Below are 19,609 nucleotides of genomic sequence, written 5' to 3'. Positions count from 1 at the left end.
TTATTGGTCTCTGAACCGCTTCAATAATATTTCTAATTTACATAGCCGTAATATTGCCCAGACAGAAATCGTATTAACACTCACGTATGGTCTTTTTGTTGGCCACCACATGCATCTTGGGCAGCATTTGGGCGGTAATTAGTGACTCGTCAATCTTGATGAAGGTCTGGTCGCCATTGGCACCGATCCAGGTAACCTTTTTGCCATAGCTGGGACCCAGACCGCTGTAAAATATCAATTATATAAATATATACATAAATCAGTCAAGTTGGGCTATTTTCAATAAACTTACAAGACGGCGCTGGGCCCACAGTTCCATAAAAATTTCTGACGCTGCGCAATTAAAGCAGCCGTATTGGGCGGTACAAGAATACACTCCTTGGAGCCACCGGGCAGGCAGACTGCTTCCGGTGGAGAATCTGCATCCTCTTGTTGGTGTTGCTGTTGGTGCTGCTGGTGCTGTTGGTCCTGTTGCTGAGCAGCGACGCTTGAGAGGGTTGGCTTCTGACCAAAGTCGCTGGGCAAGCGACCCAGCTGACCCTTCTGATAGTTGCCGAACGTGTAGACCACGCCCTTGTGAGTGAGCAGCACCGTGTGATTGCTGCCGGCAGCCACCTGGCTAATGGCACCCTGCACTTGAACGCGTATTGGTCCGGTGACCGCCTGTAGATCTCCACTGCCCAGCTGGCCGTATTGATTGCTACCAAATGTGAAGACCTCGCCGGAGAGCGTTAGTACCACGGTGTGGTGCAGGCCGCATGCCACTTGCACTACCGGTGAGCTGCTCGGCAGTTGCAGCGACTGTGGCGCCAGCGGTGCCACACGCGGTGGATCCTTCTCCAGATCGGTGGGTGTGCCGCCGCCACCAGTGCAACCAGCGGCACCAGTCTCCAGCTCCGATGGTTTCTTCTCCTTTCGTCGCATAATCAGCGTCTTGGAACGCTGCTGACGCACCAATTCACCTGGTAGCGGTTTCAGCTCCGCTTTGGCATCGGCAGCAACTGCAAAAATTGGATTATGATTAAATAAAGAAAGAGACCGATTTGACCAGATCGTGATTTCCAGTTGGAATATAAATATAAATATATATATGATGTTTGCCCAACTAAATGATACTATTTATATAATAAAATTAGGAATTATAGCGTTAGTATTTAGGCAACTTGAAACTTACTTATTTCGCTCTCCTGCAGCGCGACGCAGGCGGAGCACAGGCCGCACTTGGCACAGCCAGCATCGCCGTGTCCGCAGGGGCAAATGCTGCCGGGCAGACGCTGCTCGAGAGGCACATTGAGAGCGGAGACACAGCTGACATTGTAGCCGGTGCATTCGCGGCACATGATGCAGACGCGACACTGCCCCTGCACCAGATTGTGATCGTCGTAGTCGCACAGCGATGAGAAGTCCACTTTGTGGCGCAGCTTGTCCACATGCATGCTGAGCAGCGCATACGCCGACGACGAGCTTGGCACATCGCGGACGGGCAACATTTTGTTGAAGACACGACCGCATTGACCCTTGTTGTTCAGCCCAAATGTGAACACCTGCCCCTTGGCACTCAGAGCGACGCAGTGCGCCTTGCCCAGCGCCACTTTGGTCACATGCTGATCGAGAAGATCGGTGACAAAGCCCATCGAATCGCAATGGGCCGTATCCTTGCCGTACATTATCAGTTTGCCCGTTTTCGTCACAAAGGCGGAGGTGCCATTGTTACACGCGGCATGCACCACAACATGCCCATCGATTTTGGTCATCTTTTTGGGCTTCACCGGTTTGGGCTGTCGTCGATTCTTGGAACTGTCGCCATCCTCACCGCGTCGCGCCGTGCCCGCAAAGTAGACGGTGCCATCATCGTTGACGAGCAGCGCATGAACGCCATCGTGTCCAACGGCCACATGAACAATATGCGCCGCCTTTGAAACAATCAGTTCGGTCAGTTTCAGCGTGGGAGTGCGACCCACACATTTCAGTCCCAGCGCCGCCGATTTGCCATAGTAGTAAACACGCCCATTGCTGGCACGCACCAGTCCAAAGTCCTTGCCGCAGGCCAGGCCGAGCACATCGGCATCGCGACACGGCGCCGGTAGCTTTGGCTCAAATATATTGTGCGCCGACTGGATGCGCTGGATCTGTTGCTGATTCAGCAGCTCATCCTCGAACGCCGCATAGCCCAGTGTGCGAAACTTTTTGCGTGCCAGCTGCAGCGGCAGCTCAAACGGGGGCGGTTCACTGCTGTAGCTATTGTGGTATAGATTCAGCTTCTTGACCACCAGAGTGTCCTGCAAGGAAAGAGCATTACTGGCTTTGGTTCAACATCAGTTTCCCAGTTTTCTACTTTAACTTCAATTTCTGTCTAAAGGTAGAAAAAAATTCAAAAATTCCTGCTGTTCTCAAATCGAACTTTCTCCTGGAATTTTCTAAATTTCTTCAATTTGTGAACCTCTGGCATTCAAGTTATTGAAATCCTATCAACTAGTTTCCTATATATTATGTAAATTGGAGACATATAATGCAAAGCACTACGACTAGTTGCAGTGAGCTTATTCCACAATGTGCTAAGTAGCCTAGAAATTCCAGCTGGTCTAGCATATGTTTTGAAGATCTTAGAGACTTTAACTCACATCCCGATTACTGCAGATGGCATGTAGTGAATCATCGTCCGTGAAGAGTACGTAGTTAAGTCCCTCGCGCATGGAGAGCATATTGAGGGGATTCATTGATTTCACCGCCAGCGTATCCATGCCCACCAACTGCAGCTGATCGGCGCTTCGCTTGCAATTGCGCCGGAAATACACTTGACCGGCACTGTAACCCAGCCAAGCGTTGCGCTCGCGACTGAAGTCCTCATTCTGTGCATAGATGTGTCCCTTGTAGGAGCCGCCGAAGCCAGTGCCAATCTTTAACAGTGCACCGCAATACAGCACGTAGACAAAGACGCCATCGCAGGCCATTGCTGGCGCCATTTGCTGCTGCGCAGTTGTCATCATTGGCAGCTTCAAAGCGAACTGGAAAACAAATGGGATTATATTAGAGCTTTGTCTAAGATGCTTTTATATATATTTATACGACAATTTTACGGATAGATGGATTGTAGAAATCTACAGAATACAATTAAAAAATTACTCAAGCTGTTGTCGAGATTAAAAAGTAAGTCATTTCAAGTGAACCCGTAAAATATACGCACTTACCTCATCAATCAGTGAATTGTGTGGCACGCCATGACTGTGAAAATCGGGACGCGTTGGTTTATTGAGCGCCGCACTGACGACCGTATGCTGCAGTGCCGCCAGCACAGCGGGCAGCTGAACAATCTGGGCCGATAGCTGCCTGGGCGACATGAGCATGGCGGCAATGGCTTTTAGCATTTTGCCAGTGTCGCCGCGGGCAATGCAGAGGCCAATTAGAGCCGCACAGGCCATCGCCGACCAATTGGCCTCGGCACCGGTTGTGGAGCTTATTGCCGCCGGCATAGTGGCCAGATCGAGCAGTAGATCGTAAAGCGGATTGATAAGGTCTTCCGGTTCAAGCTTAAACGATTCCGGCTGCTGGCCTTGAATAACATCGAGTAGTGCTTTCAGCGCCTTGGTGCACAACAGTGGCTGAATGTGACGTGCGTCCGCGATCAGCTCGAAAAGACTGCGCAGCCCGGCGCCGACAATGAGCGGCACCGTGGCATAGACCGGTTCACGTTCTTCGGGCTCCTCCGTGTCCGAGTCGGCATCGCTATTGGCGCTGTTCGTCGTCCGTTTGTCCGCTGGGCCAGCTGCGCCAGCAACTGCTGCTGCACCGCCAGCGGCACCAGCTGCTCCGGCAGCGCCACCACCGCCGCCGCCACCCATTGCGAGCGGCGCATGGCAGGCACAATCGACCAGGTTGCTGACCATGCAACTGCCGGCGCAAACGAGGCAGCATGAGGAACCCATATTGCCGCTCCATTTCTTGATCGCCGATGCGGCTGACATGGCCGCATGTCCGTTGCCCTCGTGAAAGAGCGCAAAGCGCGTCTCTGCCTCCAGCACAGTGGAGCGTATCGCTGAGAATACGGCAAATTTTGATGCATTCGGATCAAGCTCGATGTGCGCAACGGGAAACGCTGGCATCAGAAGCAGCTGATCCTTAATTAATGGTGGATCCAAGGGATTCACTATGCCAGCACCGGCCCCTCCACCGTTGCCATCCAGCACAGCGGCTGCAGCAACGGCTGCCAATGCCGCTGCCGATTTCTCCTTGCGGCTCTTTCGCTTCGTGAGCGCCTTCCGCTCATTTTGCAACTTTCTGCAATAACAATAACAATAACACAGAAATAGAGAGAGAGAGAGAGAGAGAGAGAGACTGTAAGAGTTGCTTGCAGAAATCGATAATTGAGAGGAGTGTTGCCAACTTTGCTATAATTTGTTTCGTACAAAAACAAAAACATATTTATATTGTACTAATTGCATGTTTGCTAAAAGGTCAAGTTGTATGTTCAAGTATTCTAAGATAGTTTTTGATTTCATAGAATATCAGATATTACTCAATTTGTTTAGCATATTTTTAGGCGGATTTTGGTCATTGGTAGCTGGTAACACTCCTCATTTTTATTCAGATGTAGAAATATTCGCATATTTCAAGTGTTTGGCAGCTTTATCGATTTAACAATAAAAAAATTAATGCAGGTTGTGGTTATCCAGCCGATTGGCAATAAATTCGATCTCTGCTCAGCTGTTATCGATCAGCTGTTCGAGTGCTGCCCACTTGACGTGCAGAAGCAAGCAAGCAAGCGCCAAACTTTCAACCCCGTCAAACAGCAACCGCTGGCTTGCGGCTTCGGCGGCGACCCTTGGCTAGGGGTTGAAGACCTACATACATTTGAACGGCATGCCGATCGATTTTTCAACCCCCACGCAAGGGAGACGTCGCCGCTGCCGCCACCCCGCCGAAATGTCCTTTGTGCTTATTTACATTACCTGCGTGTGTTGCTGGTGTACAATTCATAGAAATGATCGCCATATTTCATTGGATTCAATAGTCCGACCATTGCACCGTTAACAATTTTGCAAAATTTGCCTCCAAATCGATTTTCTGTATGCGCTTACATTTACATATAGTACATGTGTATGTACATACGTGGGCCGTTATTGGGCTATACCGTTACACCGACACTTCTTTTCGTCTCGGCGACGTTGTGCGCGGGCCAACGAGTCGCCTACACTGTATAACTGGACACTTGTCAGTTATGATTTTGGCTAAATATTATTGCACAACAATTTACAAAATAACTAGGAATTAACTAAGTATTCTACTTGCGAACTTAATGCATATTTTTTGTTGTATGATTGCACCACTGTCTTTTGCGAACTGTAAACTTATCGATTAATTGCAGCAGGACATTTTCGTGCCACTCGATAGCAAAGGCTGTAACAAATGATACTATCGGTATTCTACATTTTGCTGTTGACAAATGCAAATTTCTAGATATTTTTATGGAATTTTAGCTGAATACTTATCAACTGCATATCAATTTATTATTTGCAATATTTTTGCAATACAGTTTATTCAAATTTTAACCGTTCTTATCGATAGTTACACAATTGAATTTACTTGCGTGCAGCCCTGCTTGGCAACAGCTGTCAAATGGTTTACAACAACAACAGCTGAACTGACAGCAGCGCCGCAGCCGCAACAACCGAGGAAAAACATTTTACGTAATTTATATTTGTTATTTTGATTGCATTTTGCATGTTGTTTAATGTACATTTTACAACTTGAACAGCATGGGCAACGCTCTGAACCACTACATAAAGCCAGATGTGACGCCCGGGCCGGATGTGGTGCCCAGCTTCGATCCCATGTTGGGCTTTGAGTCGCGCAAGCAGCGCGTAATGATTGCCACCAAAGAACAGATGGAGTCGGCGAAGCTGCCACTCGAGGATCGTGACTATTGCGCTCACAAGCTGCTCGCCTATCAGTCCTGCCGCTCCGACAAGTTCCCCTTCGTCTATCAGTGCGCGCACGAGAAGCACGACTATCTCACCTGCGAATACGAGGATTATGTGCTCCGCATGAAGGAGTTTGAACGCGAGCGTCGGCTGCTCGAGCGCCAGAAGCGCCTCGACAAGCATGCCTAAACCTTGAGCACAGTTCAATAGACAAGCAGAGCAGAAGTTAACGGTGTGCGACCTTTCCAGCGTCAACAGCGGAGCAGCGGAGCAGTCAACAACAAAACAAACAAAAACTCCAAGCGACTCCACACACTGCCCGTCGCAATCGGAAATTTCAATAATAAATACTATGCCTAGTAATAATATGGATCTGTTTTTTTTTTTAGTAAATTAAACGCAAAAAAAAAAAAACTAAAAACTATTTAATCCAAAAAGTGTAATTTTAAGTGTTAATTGGCAAATAACCATCAAATAATTCAATCCCTGAACGCATTTGGAAACCTTCTGTCGTAGAAATGTTGAATCTTCATAAGAAAATACACAAGTAATTGACATCAAAAGATGTTATTTAGCGATCACTTCCGCATAAGCCTCTCTTGATGATCTAGAGTTTCTATATTATTAAATCGCTTCAACAATTCGTTATGCTTTAAATGTTCTTATTTCATATATATGTATATAATTCCAACAGGCGACACAAACACTTTCTGTTATTGCAAAGGTGGGATTTTTTTACACAATTCAATGTTTTATTCAATGAGGATCATTGAAGTAACCTGAATACAATATATTTTGTATAATAAATGCATATATAGACTCACGCACACACGCACAGACAGACACACACACACACACCTAACTAGGGCTACTAACTAACGCTTGTTGAAACTGATAAGTATTTTGTGACTAATATGTACGTAATAATTTGCAACTGGCTGAAATGCCAACTACATCTTTGGTAAACGCTTGAAGTCGCCGCTGCCTCATCAAATGCCCAGCTTACGCCACAAATGATGCATGCGGCCGTGCGTCTCGAAGATGCTGCGCAGCATAAAGACCTGGATGAGGCCGACACCAATCATTGCGCTGATCTGTACGAGCGACCAGTTGTTGACCATTTGGAAGTTGGCCTCAGCCAAATTGCGGTCGCGCGCCTCATGGGAGCGTAGCGCGTCCTGCAACTGGCGAGCCTTGGTCAGCTGCATGCGGATGCGTCCAATGAAGTCCATAATATCCTGCACCTTCATGTCGTAATACTCGTCGGGCGTTAGGCCCGTCAATTCGTTAATCTCCTTCCACTGATCATCGCCATGATGTTGATCGCCTTCGCGCTCCACGATCAGCTCGAAGAAGACGGTTTTGCGATTGAACATGCTGAAGCTGTTGTCGAAACAGAAACGATAGTCGCCCTCCTTCTGCACCTCGTGCTGATGCATATTCTCTGGCTTTTTGTAGTCGCTCACAATGACCAGGCCGATGGGGTCTAGCAGGGCAAAGCTTATGTCCAGATCACCATGGCCGCCATCAATCACCTGATACTCAAAGTCAATTATTTCACCAGCCTTGACGGTGTGGTAGAGGCACTCCTTCTTTCCGGCATCCACATAAACTGTCATCTCTTTGTCATATCCGCTGACCACGGCCGCCGGCCAGAACAGTAGCGCCAGAAAGAGAGCAAGAGACAGCCGGACAGCGAGGCAATTGGTCTGCAAAACAAATGTGTTTAGCTTTTTTAGTGGCATTGCATTTGATTTGCATACGATTCGCTTACCATTTCAATTTGTTTGAATATCAAAGGCAAATGCAAGATGCGTCGACCTGCCTAAAATGGCGATACACCCTATATGGTTGCTGATACTATTTTTAAAAATATCGCAAATCGATTGCTTGCACTGACGAATCAAAAGTTCCCACAACAAAAGCGATACGTCCACAATTGCACGGCAGGGGTACATACCAAGTTTCGATATTTCGATATCGTTAAGAACAATTCTAACAGCATAGATGGCGCCACCTGAGTTGCTATGCCAAATTTCAAATTAACGTATATTTAAAAGCCGATCGTACGTAATGTGAAAGAAAACTATAGATTCATTAATAAGACTGTATTTGTTTTTACCAAATTTGTTTAGAAATAAATTTGTTATTTAATATATTTCAAATTTAATACTGCGCACAAATATAGAACACGGTATACACCATTTCATGTGTAATAAACTAAATTAATTTTCCCGTTTAATGAATACTTGTCGAAAACAAAAACAAACAAAATATATATATTCAATCTGTCAGATATCATTGACGTATTATTTACTTAGCTATCGCGTGTTACGACTAACAAACATCTGCCTCTTACTGTCAGAAAAACTTGTATGCAATAGCAAAATAAAAGTGACTTTAATGGGGGGATCTAAATATAAATTACGAGCTGCCGACAGTGAACATTCAATTGGTCACGTTCCGGAAAACAAAGTCAAGGTTGACAGTATAGATATGAAATTGCAATCTTCATACTTGACCTTGTCTAGCAATGCTAATAAGTTGCGTGTATGCCAGAGCTATGATTAATGTTTTGAGCTTACGGCTTAAGAGAGTTGTTTATTAATCGGCGCAGCCAAAACAAATTTTAGTTATCGATCGCTTAAGAGATGATTAATTAATCCCAAAATGCGAAACGGAACGGCTTACGCTAAGCTGATTGAGACACTTATTCCATGGGCTAAAAGCAAGAGAGGATATTGCAAATACTTTGTTTACAAATTTAAATGAATCTGAACAAAATAAAATCATATTCTTTTAACTAATGTATTTAGGACAGTATGTATTTGAAATTAATCAATCAATCAATCAATCAATCATATATGGAGTTTTCAGTTATCGAAAATGAGAATGGTCATTGAGAAATTTACCAATTAGCTAAAGTACATCGATTATTATATTGAAAATCTATACTTATTGAATATATATCATTTGTTATCGATAAATATCTTAGCAAGTTACATGGAAATGCTGATTCAGAAACAAACGCCGCATTTTACACATTGCAAACACACTTAGCATCTAATTCGATAATGATAATGAAAATGAAAATCCCCAATTCACTCCGTCATAAATAAAAAACTGTCGTGCCGCTGTCCCATTACGCAATGCCAGATTTAAGTTGTGGGTGGGTGACAAATGAAACAAGTCTGTGAATACGTTGATTATGCCACTTGCTGGATTCCAATTGAAGGCAATTGCTGCAGCTCCAAGTCAGTTGCTGCTCAACGTTTGTGATCGTTGGCCGGCATGTATCGGATGCTTCTGCTGCTGACCCTCATTATCATCGCACTGTTCGTGCTGCTGTACGCATTTCTGGTATGGAATTTTGGACATTGGCGTCGACGCGGCATTCGGGAGCCGCGTGCCCTGCCGCTGCTCGGCTCCTTTCCGAATATCGTATGGCCGCGTCGACACTTCTCCAACGATATGCGTGATATCTATATGTGAGCGAGCTCAGATTCCACAAATCCGTTACCAAATTCAAAGATTAGAAATAGAAATTTACCATGGATCCTTTAAGGAAATATCGCGAGACGGACAGCTACGTGGGAACATATCTGCTGAGAGCGCCCAAGTTGCTGCTGTTGGAGCCGAAGCTGATCAATGAGGTGTTCGTGAGTGCCTTTCGGCACTTTGAGAACAACGATGCGTCGCGCATGATTGACACACGAAAGGATCCCCTTGTCGCCTGCAATCCTTTCGTACTCGATGGCGACGAATGGCGAAAGCAGCGTAGCATCTTCTCCCCCCTGCTAACCAGTGGACGCATACGAAATGCATACGGAAATATGAAACGCATCTGCGACATGCTCTGCGAGTACATTGATAAGTGTTCGGATTGTGGTCAGCCACAAAATGGCATGGATGTGAGTAGTATTCAATGAAATCAAAAACGTTCAGTGATCTGGCTAGAATTATGCTTATTTGCTGACTGCATCTCAAAGTTTATATTGAGATTCAAATTATTGTAATAAATCCATTACGAAATGCATTTGTGCATTTATCAAGCTTAAAGCTCACTTCACATTCAAATTGTTCAGCTTGGACTGCGCTTTACCAGCGAGAATCTCTTCGATTGCGTCCTGGGCATTGAAGCGCGTAGCTTTACCGATTCACCGCTGCCAGTGGCCAAGCACAACAAGGAGATGTCCGAGGATAATCGCCGTCTGGCTCTTGCTGGCGCTCTGAACGGACTCTTTCCTTGCCTGCCGCTCTGCCTGCGGCCCAAGATCATTCCGCCCTCATATGATCGCTTCTTTGGGGAACTTGTCCGTGAGGCATTTGATTTGAGGCGCTGCAAGCGACAGGAGCGCAACGATTTCATCAATCATTTGCTGGACATGCAGCGGGAGCATCAGTTGAGTGAGGCGCAGCTGGCATCGCATGCGATGACCTTCATGTTCGATGGACTGGACACCACATCCTCGACCATAGCACACTGTCTGCTACTCGTGAGTTGAGCAATTAACTAATCCTAATCCTTGCCTAAATCCTTGACCGACTTATGCGCAGCTCGGTCGCCATCCGGATTGCCAGGAGCGGCTGTGGCAAGAGATTGACAATGCCTGCTCTGGATGGGATCAGCTGCTGCCCGATTTTGAGGTGCTAAATGAGCTACCCTATTTGAGTGCTTGCTTAAATGGTGGGTTAAAACAGGGCAGGTTTATGTAAATACCTCATTTGAAACTATTATTCTTGATGAGGTTGTCCTCTCAATTACATTCGCCACTTACCCTTACCTTTCTACCCATAGCTGTGAACAAATTTCAGGATGGATTTTTCAAAAATAGAATTTCCATTGTGTTCTCTCATAGAACAATTTATAGATTAGTATTTGAAGATTTAAATATGCGCTTGACATAGTTACAAGTTTGATTTCTCAAATTAAGCTATCTGAATTTTTATTAATGAAATTCATTAAATGATTTGTAAGCATTTAAAATATAAACCAGTTATCTTTTGACCCGCAGAGAGTCTACGCATCTATCCGGCTGGCGGTTGGGCATCGAAGACCTGCACAGCGCCCTACACCTTCCATGGCAGCCAACACGATAGTCCGCTGAAAATGCTACCAGGCGATAATGTGATGATACCCATCTATGGACTGCATCACGATCCCATCTACTATCCAGAGCCGCACGCCTTTCGACCCGAACGCTTTCTCAATGGCGGCCTGAAGCGATTCCAGCAGCTGGGCGTTTTTCTCGGCTTTGGCAATGGGCCGCGTCAGTGTGTGGGAATACGGCTGGGTCTGACCCAAACCAAGGCTGCACTGGCGGCCATTGTGCGACGCTTCGAGGTGCACATCAATGGACGCACTCTCGATGGCATCGAGCTCGATCCGCTCATCTTTGTGGGTGTCCACAAGGGCGGCATTTGGCTGGACTTTGTGGCACGCTCGAGCAGACAGTAGTTCAGTGTTGAGGTTGTGAGGTGTGCACATGGCAGGGTACGTTAATCGAAATTAACGGATTTATATATAGAAGCATAACCCAAGTCCAAATTCAATTCGGTTTGATTTACTGCTTTGATACTAAGTTATTAAAATCATTGCAACGGTTCTGGGAAAGATTAAAGACTCATTTCTGTCAGAGGGTCTTCTTTTTATTTTTTATTTTATTGTCTGCACAACCTATTTTTAAGTTTTAGATGATTACAGCGCCTTGGATTGCAACGAGTGATTTCGAGAGGTGAAAGATTTGAAAAGTAAACAAGAGCCCAAATAGCAGCTAGCAGATTTACTTTGTGGAACCAATTTATCTGCTGGGATCAATGAGTACAAATAGATGGCAAAATAAACAGACTGAGACGGCAACATGCAAATACAAAAAAAGACAAAACAGTTGACAAGCAAATAAGATATAACCATCAAAATGATGACATTGCGACCATTGGCAAATGATTGGCGCGTCATTTGGGTGATGGGTGTAACCCAATTGTGTGTCACTGAGTTATATCATCGCCGCACGTTAAGCAATTTAAGGCTAGAAAGCGAATGAGGAAGATAGAGAGCGAGAGAGAGAGAGGGAAAGAGAGTAATAGAGAGAGAGAGAGAGAGAGAGAAAGAATGTTAAATCAGTTGTAATACGCTGCGATTGATTAGGTTGTCATTGAGTCTTGATTATGATTTGATTGTCATTTGTTGCGTTTTGTTCGCCAGCTTTTCATTGAATTTCCATAGTCAAACTGGCCAAATCAAGCGGCCAACTAAATCACTAAATGTGTGACTTTCACTTAAAGACCTCCCCACTCCCCTCCAAACCCATCACAAGACAAAAATATCGAGGTGAAGGTCGTCGTAGCGCATCTGGAACTACGCATACGATTTTCATCGGTATTGCTAATTAATTAAATCACAAATTATGTACATGTATGTAAATATAAGTCGATTTATTAGTTAAGAAATCGTTTAAGCAGAGTTTCAAAAAAAAAAACTTGTATAAATGTAAAATGAAGGGTGCGTTTGAAAAACAGCGCCGAAAACTGGATTCGTTGTGATGAATTTAAATAGCTAATCAGTACTACGAGGATTGTTTGATTAGATGGATTGGTGGCTATAATTGCTGATTAGTGTCTGGGCACAGGGAATAGGCGCAACGGACTCGACGACTGCCTCACAACGCGTGCCCGTGGCCGTGCCACAGTTGGTGGCAAGTAGCCGTTGGCATTACCGTTGCCATTGGCAACTGGCTGAAAATCTTGCGGCTCATCGAAGATCTTCACCGTCTGCACATGACTCTCCACATTGTTGGCATCTTGGGTGACCACGTTGACAATGTGATGCTGTCCACGCGGCTGCTCATTGCTAGTGCCGAGAATTTTGATTGTTTTCACACCGGCAGCATCGAGAGTCTCGAGCACTTTGAATGTGCGCACCGCATTCGGTTTCACAATTTGCACCGTGCGCACCTTGGAACTGCCACGTGCCACTGGGCCGGTGGCGGCAACTGCCACATTGACGGCCAATTGCATTTCACGTGGCATGAACTTTTGCAGCGACTGTTTCGCCTGCAAACTGAGCTGCTGCTGTTGCTGCTGCTGCTGCACATGATGTATGTGCTGATGGAATTGGTGAAGTTGTGTGGGCACCGCATTGCGTGTATAGGACATGGCGGGCGCATAGGAAAGTGGACGATTCGATTGTTCACGATACATGGGCGACACCTCGACAAATTGCTGTTGCACATGTTGCTGTTGCACATGTTGCTGTTGCTGCACATGTTGCTGTTGGTGCTGCAGATGCTGCTGTGGCTGTCCATAGCGTGCGTAAGGCTGCACTGTGTTCATATAGCTGCTTAATGTGTGTATATGTGAGTGTTGGGTGGGTGGTGCAGGCAGCGGCGCAGCGGCAGCCACAGCAGGCGCCTGATAAGCAACTGTTGGTGCTGCTGCTCTGGCGGTTGCTGTTGCTGTCGCTAGCGGCTGCTGTGGCTGTTGCTGATGTTTGGGCACGCCATAAATAATATTAGAGCTGGGCTGGACAACTGGTCGCTGTTGTTGCTGCTGCTGCTGCAGCTGGAACTGTTGTTGCTGCAGCTGTTGCTGTTGCTGCTGCTGTTTGAGCAATTTGGTTTGCGTTTGCAGGCTGTGCAGCTCGGCAATAGCTGCCTCAGAGTTCTCGGGCTTGGTAAACTCATAACCCTCGGGCAGCGCACCAAGATGCTGCTGTTGTGGCACCTGCAATGGCTGCTGTTGTGACACCTGCAATGGCTGCTGCTGTGGCACCTGCAATGGCTGCTGCTGTGGCACCTGCAATGGCTGCTGATAGATGTTGCCCTGTTGTTGGGGTGGCAAATAGTTGGGTGCACGGTAATCACCAACAGTTGCTGGCTGCGCAGCAGCAACTGGCTGTGCTGGCTGCACGGGAGCAACTGGCTGTGTTGGCTGCACGGGCTGCTCAATAATTTGATCGAAAGGCAACTGATTGGGATTGTTAAAATCATAGCCAGGTGGCAAATAGCCAGGTGCGCGATAATTAGCTGTTGTTGCTGGTGCAACGGGCTGCAATTGCTGTTGTACCTGTTGCTGCTGCAACTGCTGTTGCGGCAGTTGCACAACATTTGGATTGTTAAAGTCATAGCCTGGGGGCAGGTAACCTGGCGCTTGGTAATTCGAAGGAGTCGTGCTGCTGCTGCTGCTGGCGGTGCTACTGCTGCTGCTGACAATGCTGTTGCTGCTGGCGATGCTGTTGCTGCTGACGATGCTGTTGTCGCTGCTGCTGGCGAAGCTGTTGCTGTTGGCGAAGCTATTGCCGCTGCTGCTGGCGAAGCTGTTGGCGCTGCTGCTGGCGAAGCTGTTGCCACTGCTGCTGGCGACACTGTTGCTGCTGATGGGTGGCAAATAAGGTGGTGCCCGATAGACCTGTTGCTGCTGTGGCAGTTGTTGTTGTGGCAGTTGTTGTTGTGGTAGTTGTTGCTGTGGCAGTTGTTGCAGTGGCAGTTGTTGTTGTGGCAGCTTTTGCTGTGACAGTTGTTGCTGTGGCAGTTGCTGTTGCTGTGGATAGGTGGGAATTGCACCAGCCGTTGTTGTTGTGGGTGGCAGATAGTTGTTGGCTCTATAAGCGGGCTTAGACACAAGTTGCTGCTGCTGCTGCTGTTGCTGATGTGCTTGTTGCTGCAATTGTTGCTGCTGCTGTTGCTGCCCTACATTGCTGCTGGAGGGTGGCGAGAAGGCGGGCGCCTCATAGCTCGGCGGCGGTTCTGAGAAGACCTGTGGTGCCGTTGAGCTCAAAATAGAGCTTAAACTGGACTGCTGATAGTTTTGGTTGGCGTGACTGGGCGTGGCAGCTGTGGGCGGCAGATAGGCACGAACATTATAAGGGACTTGAGCTTGAGGTGTGGGTTGCTTGCGCTGGAAATCGTGCTGATAGTTGGAGGGGAAGGGCACCGGAACAGTGTGTGTAATTGGCGCTGGTACAGCAACAGTTGCTGGCACTGGCCGAGCAACAGTTGCTGGCACTGGCCGAGCAACAGTTGCTGGCACTGGCCGAGCAACAGTTGCTGGCACTGGCCGAGCAACAGTTGTTGCCACGGGCAGTGGCCGCTGCGGCTGCGGCTGCTGTGGCTGTGGCTGCAGCTGCGTTGGCTGCTGCTGCTGCTGCTGTTGCTGCACATGGCCACCATCGGCAAAGCTTAGAAAAGATACATCCAAATTGTCATCGTCAGCAGCTGTTACTGCTGCAAGATGTTGCCGATGTGGCGTTTGCTGCAGATGATGTATGTGTATCTCCTCGTGACCAGCTTGGGTGTCAACTGGCGGCAAGTAGGCGTTATTCTTGCCCTCGTAGTGATTGTGCACCTCGAAGATCTGATAGCGCGAATTGCCATATCTGCTCTCCTCGAAGCGATTCGGTTGCTTCAGCGATATATCCGCTGCACTTAATCCACATAGTGAGCAGGCGGCGGCGACTGCCAACAAAGCGCCAATTAACTTTAAGCCACAAGTAAAACGAAGAAAAAAAAAGTAGAGCAAAAGGAGTTGCACGTTAACAAAAAAAAATCAATTGAAATATGCGTCAAAATACTAAATAAATATATTTGTTATATATTTATAATTTGAATATTGTCACTGGCACTTTTTTATGATTATTATTTTATTGCTGCTGGTGGTGCTGCTGCTGTTGCACTTACATTCATCTTCACGTTGGTCGTGCTGGAGCCCTCGATGTCCAACCGTTAAATGATGAGCCAGCTTGACCCGTCCACGCATTTTATACAAGGGCGCGCATTGGTTTAACATTTGCTTCAGCCTCTGCGCAGTACCAAACCACAAAAAAAAAAAAAACAGCCTCAGTGTGTGTGTGTGTGTGTGTATTTGACTTAGAGTCATCCCAAAACCCATGGCCCAAACAGTGCGCTGGCCTTTCATTAATTCATTGGCGCCTGCGCAACATTTTTTTTTTTTTTCATTTTTTTTTTTTGCAGCTGCGTTTTAACTTTTATATTTTTTAGACGCCGTCGCTGTTGCTGTTGCTATCTCTCTTCCTCTGCCACTCGATGTTGCAGTCTGTCTCGCTTTCGGCGTGGCCCGCTTGAAATGCAAATTGTTTATTGAGTTATCACAAACATTTCATTCGTAATGCTCCAAAAGTCGACACCATGCCAATTCCACGATTGTGTGCCCAGTGCGGATGTTATTATTATGCCTGCGACAGCAGCAACAACAGCAGCAACAACAGCAACAACAGCAGCAACAACAACTACAAAAATCATAACAACAACAATTGTCATAATTCATCAAGTTTAGGCTAGGCTAGGCTAGGCCAGGCCAGGCCAGGCCGCCAACTGTTCTCTCTTTTTGCCCATCTCTCGATTTGCCACTTGCATAATCTTCAAATTTATGGAATTGATTTCTATTGATCAAATTTCAATTTCTTGTCAATATTTGCATTTTAATGCGCCGCGAAATGCTTTAATTTGATATCAACCTGCTGTGCTCAAGCTTTAAATATCTATTATGTATAATTATATTTGGGATTACTTTTTTTTTATTGATTTGTAACTTGATCTTTTTGGGGGCAAAGGGAATCTCTTTTGTTTCATATTCGCTTTTTCGTATATGTATATCTGCATATGCCGCTTATCTACTCTAATTACCTCTTACGAAAATATTTGCTAAAGTTTTCTGTCATTGCCTCATAATGCCCAGCAAAATTATTATATCATTAGCAGCAAGGAATGGCGAATGATGGTTGGGTTGGTTTGGGTGGTGGTGGTAGTTGAGAGGGGAGGTGAAGCGTGTCTTCCTTCACTGCATACTTAAATAGTTGCTGTAGGTCCATTAATTATCCACTAATAAACGTGTCGGCTCATTAGGGAAGTGATATCTATGCGTATTCGGGTCTATCAACTATCTTTGGATCGCCATCCATATTCCATTCGATTCCAAGCGGGATGTACGATCCGAATGATGGGTGTGCCCTTGCCCATCGGCCACACACTTAATAACGTCTGCATCATATGCATATATGCAAATATAAATATTAATGAAGCAGTTTCATCTGGCATATATGCATTGAGCAAAAGGCCTGGCCACTATCTAATGGGTCATAAGCAGTCAGCAGCAGCAGTCGGCAGTCGGCAGCCGTAATAATTTAATTAAATTAAATTAATATTCATTTAGGGGACATCTCAACAAATCATATTTCAACAGTCTAATCATTATTTAGCTGCTGCTAAATAACTAACAATAATCATTTTATTTTTAACAATTTTGTTGTCAAGCAAAACTTTCTTCGGCTGCTTCGAAACAACAACTTGGACAGATTCTAGTTTTCACTTTTATATTTATATATTTTTTATTTATATTTTATATATTTTATTTATTACATTTATATATAATTTTTATTCACTCATTTAGCATTTACCATTTGTAATCTATTTAATCTAATGAGTAATTTATTTCTATTAAAGGCAATAATATAAATAAACTATTAAAGCACTAAACCAACTCATAAAAGTACAAATATTCAAAGGCAATGAACAAATGTGTTAATATTTATAAAAATGAAATATTCAATAGCCGACCCAATAATAATAACTTTATTGTATATATTGTCTAACATCCTTATTAAAGAAACTTGATCAAGCTTAAATCTTTCCAGCATATCTCATTAAAATAAAAGAGCAGATAGATATTTGTATAGAGGAGCTTTGCTATTAACAAATCTGTTACGAAGCTTGACTAACGCATTTGAACTGGTTCGCGCTTAAGCCAGATCAGATTTCATTCATATATTTAAAGGTTTGACCTTTGCGTAGTATTTCGAATGTTGTGGGAATTGGATTGAAAATGGGTTTTAGGGGGAAATACCAGCGAAGATAATCACAAACACAGACACAAGCATAAGCTACTTATTTTGAATACTTTCACTTTTCATTTTCATCTTCATATACGAATCACTCAAAACGAATTCAATGTCAATCATTCGACTGGCATCGAAAATATATTTCCACTCATTTTTCCCCATATTTGGTTTGTGTATCACTTTCCTATCTGTTAACCTTGGCACATGAAGCTTAAACTGTAGTCCGGAATAAAAGCGCTAACAAGTTGGTCAACACAGTGGGCCAGACCTGACCACCCCTAAGAGACGACAACAAATGAAACTAAAACTCAAATGTGTGAAGCAAATTACATATTATTTGTTTATCTATTTGCAGTCGTAAATTATAAGAGCCGCAATCGTAATCATTTCCATTGCCATTATATTACCCAATTTGTATAGGTATTTGTATTTATTTTGATAGTAAGGCTCCAAGAACGTCTATATATGCCAATTAATATATAGTAATTTCAAAGATTTTCACAATTATTGATATGCTCGAATCTGAACTGATATATTGATATTGATGTTTTGCGATTTCAAATGTTTTTCTCATTTGCATAAACATGAATTGTATTGTCAAATCATTTATCAATTTGTAAGTGTGTGTCGCGATAATGTCATCCGTGATACTCGTAAAGCTATTGTATCTGTGAGTTTTACAACCCAATCGGGATCGGGTGGCACAAGCAACAGCCAAACAATAAAGTAGCAACAGCCAAACAATAACAGCCAACAGCCAACAACAACAATAACAACATGCATCGCACAATACCAATGTTGTTTCAACAAAAATTTGCAAAGCCACAGCTGATAATAAACAATAGCAACAAAACATAAAAAAATAAATAAATTATTATATAGCAAAAAAAAAAAACAAGAAAACAAACAGGGGAAACTGAAGTTGAAATTGGCCAGCGAGTGGCACTCAACACGATCGCTCTGCAAAAATGCAATCAATTGATCACATTGAACTTAATATTTTTGTACATTTTTTTGGTCCACTTTGGTCAAGATCGGTCTGATTCAGGCAAACTTTCTGACAGTGTATTTTTGGATGTCTTAAAAATAAAATCTAAAATATTAAAGATTTTTAAGATTTCTTTTAATAGGCATACATTTATTCTTGTTATTATTATTATTATTATTATTATTATTATTATTATTATTATTATTATTATTATTATTATTATTATTATTATTATTATTATTATTATTATTATTATTATTATTATTATTATTATTATTATTATTATTATTATTATTATTATTATTATTATTATTATTATTATTATTATTATTATTATTATTATTATTATTATTATTATTATTATTATTATTATTATATTAATGTTTATTTTTATTCAAAATGTATTTAACTAATGATGATTGAATTGGCAGATTCTTTAAAATTTGTTTTCTTTCTTCGTTAGCTTTAATCTTAGGCATTTCATTCACATTAAATTAAATTAAAAAGTGGTCACCAAACAATATAACATTATTACAAATATAAAAATTAAATGAACTCTGTGAATTAATTTGGCTGAACTGAAAGTCATTGATTGACTCTCGTAAGGCGCTTAAGCTGTCATGTCCGATCTGCCGCATTCTCTCTCTCTCTCTCTCTCTCTCTCTCTCTCTCTCTCTCTCTCTCTCTCTCTTTCTCTCTTTAGCTATCTCCCTCATTGTCTGTTCAGCATTAACTAGCTGAGTTAGCAGCCCAGCTAATTGATACATAAAGCATCAAGCGTTTGCAGCCGCGGCAGCCAAATCGGCGTCAAACTTTTGCTCAAATCATCCGTTGCTGCTTTTTGGGGCGTGT

At 44.0% G+C, this 19,609-nt stretch overlaps 5 protein-coding genes across 6 annotated transcripts in view; 2 read left to right on the top strand and 3 right to left on the bottom strand.

Moving 5' to 3' along the window:
* LOC6565248 (E3 ubiquitin-protein ligase highwire) overlaps window positions 1-5,205 on the bottom strand; it is a 53,999-nt gene extending 48,794 nt beyond the window's left edge. The window contains 6 exon segments of the mRNA XM_032737903.2: window positions 85-224; window positions 293-1,001; window positions 1,175-2,279; window positions 2,622-3,005; window positions 3,189-4,275; window positions 4,947-5,205. Coding sequence (XP_032593794.1) covers window positions 85-224; window positions 293-1,001; window positions 1,175-2,279; window positions 2,622-3,005; window positions 3,189-4,275; window positions 4,947-5,017 — 3,496 coding nt within the window. The 5' untranslated portion in view covers window positions 5,018-5,205.
* Window positions 5,206-5,609: 404 nt separating this feature from the next.
* Window positions 5,610-6,286, top strand: LOC6564487 (NADH dehydrogenase [ubiquinone] 1 beta subcomplex subunit 7). The gene is made up of 2 exons (XM_001991602.3): window positions 5,610-5,684; window positions 5,753-6,286. The coding sequence occupies exon 2, from the start codon at window positions 5,754-5,756 to the stop codon at window positions 6,105-6,107; it is 354 nt and encodes a 117-aa protein (XP_001991638.1). The 5' UTR covers window positions 5,610-5,684; window position 5,753; the 3' UTR covers window positions 6,108-6,286.
* Window positions 6,287-6,631: 345 nt separating this feature from the next.
* LOC6564488 (transmembrane emp24 domain-containing protein 5) lies at window positions 6,632-7,775 on the bottom strand. The gene is made up of 2 exons (XM_001991603.3): window positions 7,693-7,775; window positions 6,632-7,627 (listed from the first exon to the last, which is right to left on the bottom strand). Exons 1-2 carry the CDS (start codon window positions 7,693-7,695, stop codon window positions 6,908-6,910), a joined length of 723 nt encoding a protein of 240 aa, XP_001991639.2. The 5' UTR covers window positions 7,696-7,775; the 3' UTR covers window positions 6,632-6,907.
* Window positions 7,776-9,175: 1,400 nt separating this feature from the next.
* On the top strand, window positions 9,176-11,688 carry LOC6564489 (probable cytochrome P450 28c1). 2 transcript variants are annotated; one of them, XM_001991604.2, is made up of 5 exons: window positions 9,176-9,406; window positions 9,484-9,829; window positions 10,004-10,414; window positions 10,476-10,605; window positions 10,934-11,688. In XM_001991604.2, exons 1-5 carry the CDS (start codon window positions 9,210-9,212, stop codon window positions 11,374-11,376), a joined length of 1,527 nt encoding a protein of 508 aa, XP_001991640.1. In that variant the 5' UTR covers window positions 9,176-9,209; the 3' UTR covers window positions 11,377-11,688. The 2 variants fall into 2 exon arrangements, with proteins under 2 accessions (XP_001991640.1, XP_032593960.1); XM_032738069.2 differs by lacking the exon at window positions 10,476-10,605 and having other exon boundaries at window positions 9,202-9,406; window positions 10,934-11,096.
* Window positions 11,689-12,530: 842 nt separating this feature from the next.
* LOC6564490 (putative uncharacterized protein DDB_G0271606) lies at window positions 12,531-15,671 on the bottom strand. The gene is given in 7 exon segments (XM_043216072.1): window positions 12,531-13,328; window positions 13,416-13,883; window positions 13,983-14,073; window positions 14,075-14,178; window positions 14,610-14,825; window positions 15,075-15,370; window positions 15,593-15,671. Coding segments are annotated over 7 exon segments (2,052 nt in total).
* Between the last annotated feature and the right edge of the window lie 3,938 nt (window positions 15,672-19,609).

Source organism: Drosophila grimshawi, unplaced genomic scaffold (assembly GCF_018153295.1).
Source record: "Drosophila grimshawi isolate 15287-2541.00 unplaced genomic scaffold, ASM1815329v1 contig_848, whole genome shotgun sequence".
Classification (NCBI taxonomy): domain Eukaryota; kingdom Metazoa; phylum Arthropoda; class Insecta; order Diptera; family Drosophilidae; genus Drosophila; species Drosophila grimshawi.
This window is presented reverse-complemented; position numbering and strand designations above follow the sequence as displayed.

Bases quoted from the DNA above. Each gene is read 5' to 3' on its own strand.
- LOC6564489 (XM_001991604.2), top strand. From the start codon at position 9,210: ATGTATCGGATGCTTCTGCTGCTGACCCTCATTATCATCGCACTGTTC. The intron at 9,830-10,003 runs GTGAGTAGTATT...CAAATTGTTCAG, and splicing joins AGCCACAAAATGGCATGGAT to CTTGGACTGCGCTTTACCAG. The intron at 10,415-10,475 runs GTGAGTTGAGCA...ACTTATGCGCAG, and splicing joins TAGCACACTGTCTGCTACTC to CTCGGTCGCCATCCGGATTG.
- LOC6564487 (XM_001991602.3), top strand. From the start codon at position 5,754: ATGGGCAACGCTCTGAACCACTACATAAAGCCAGATGTGACGCCCGGG.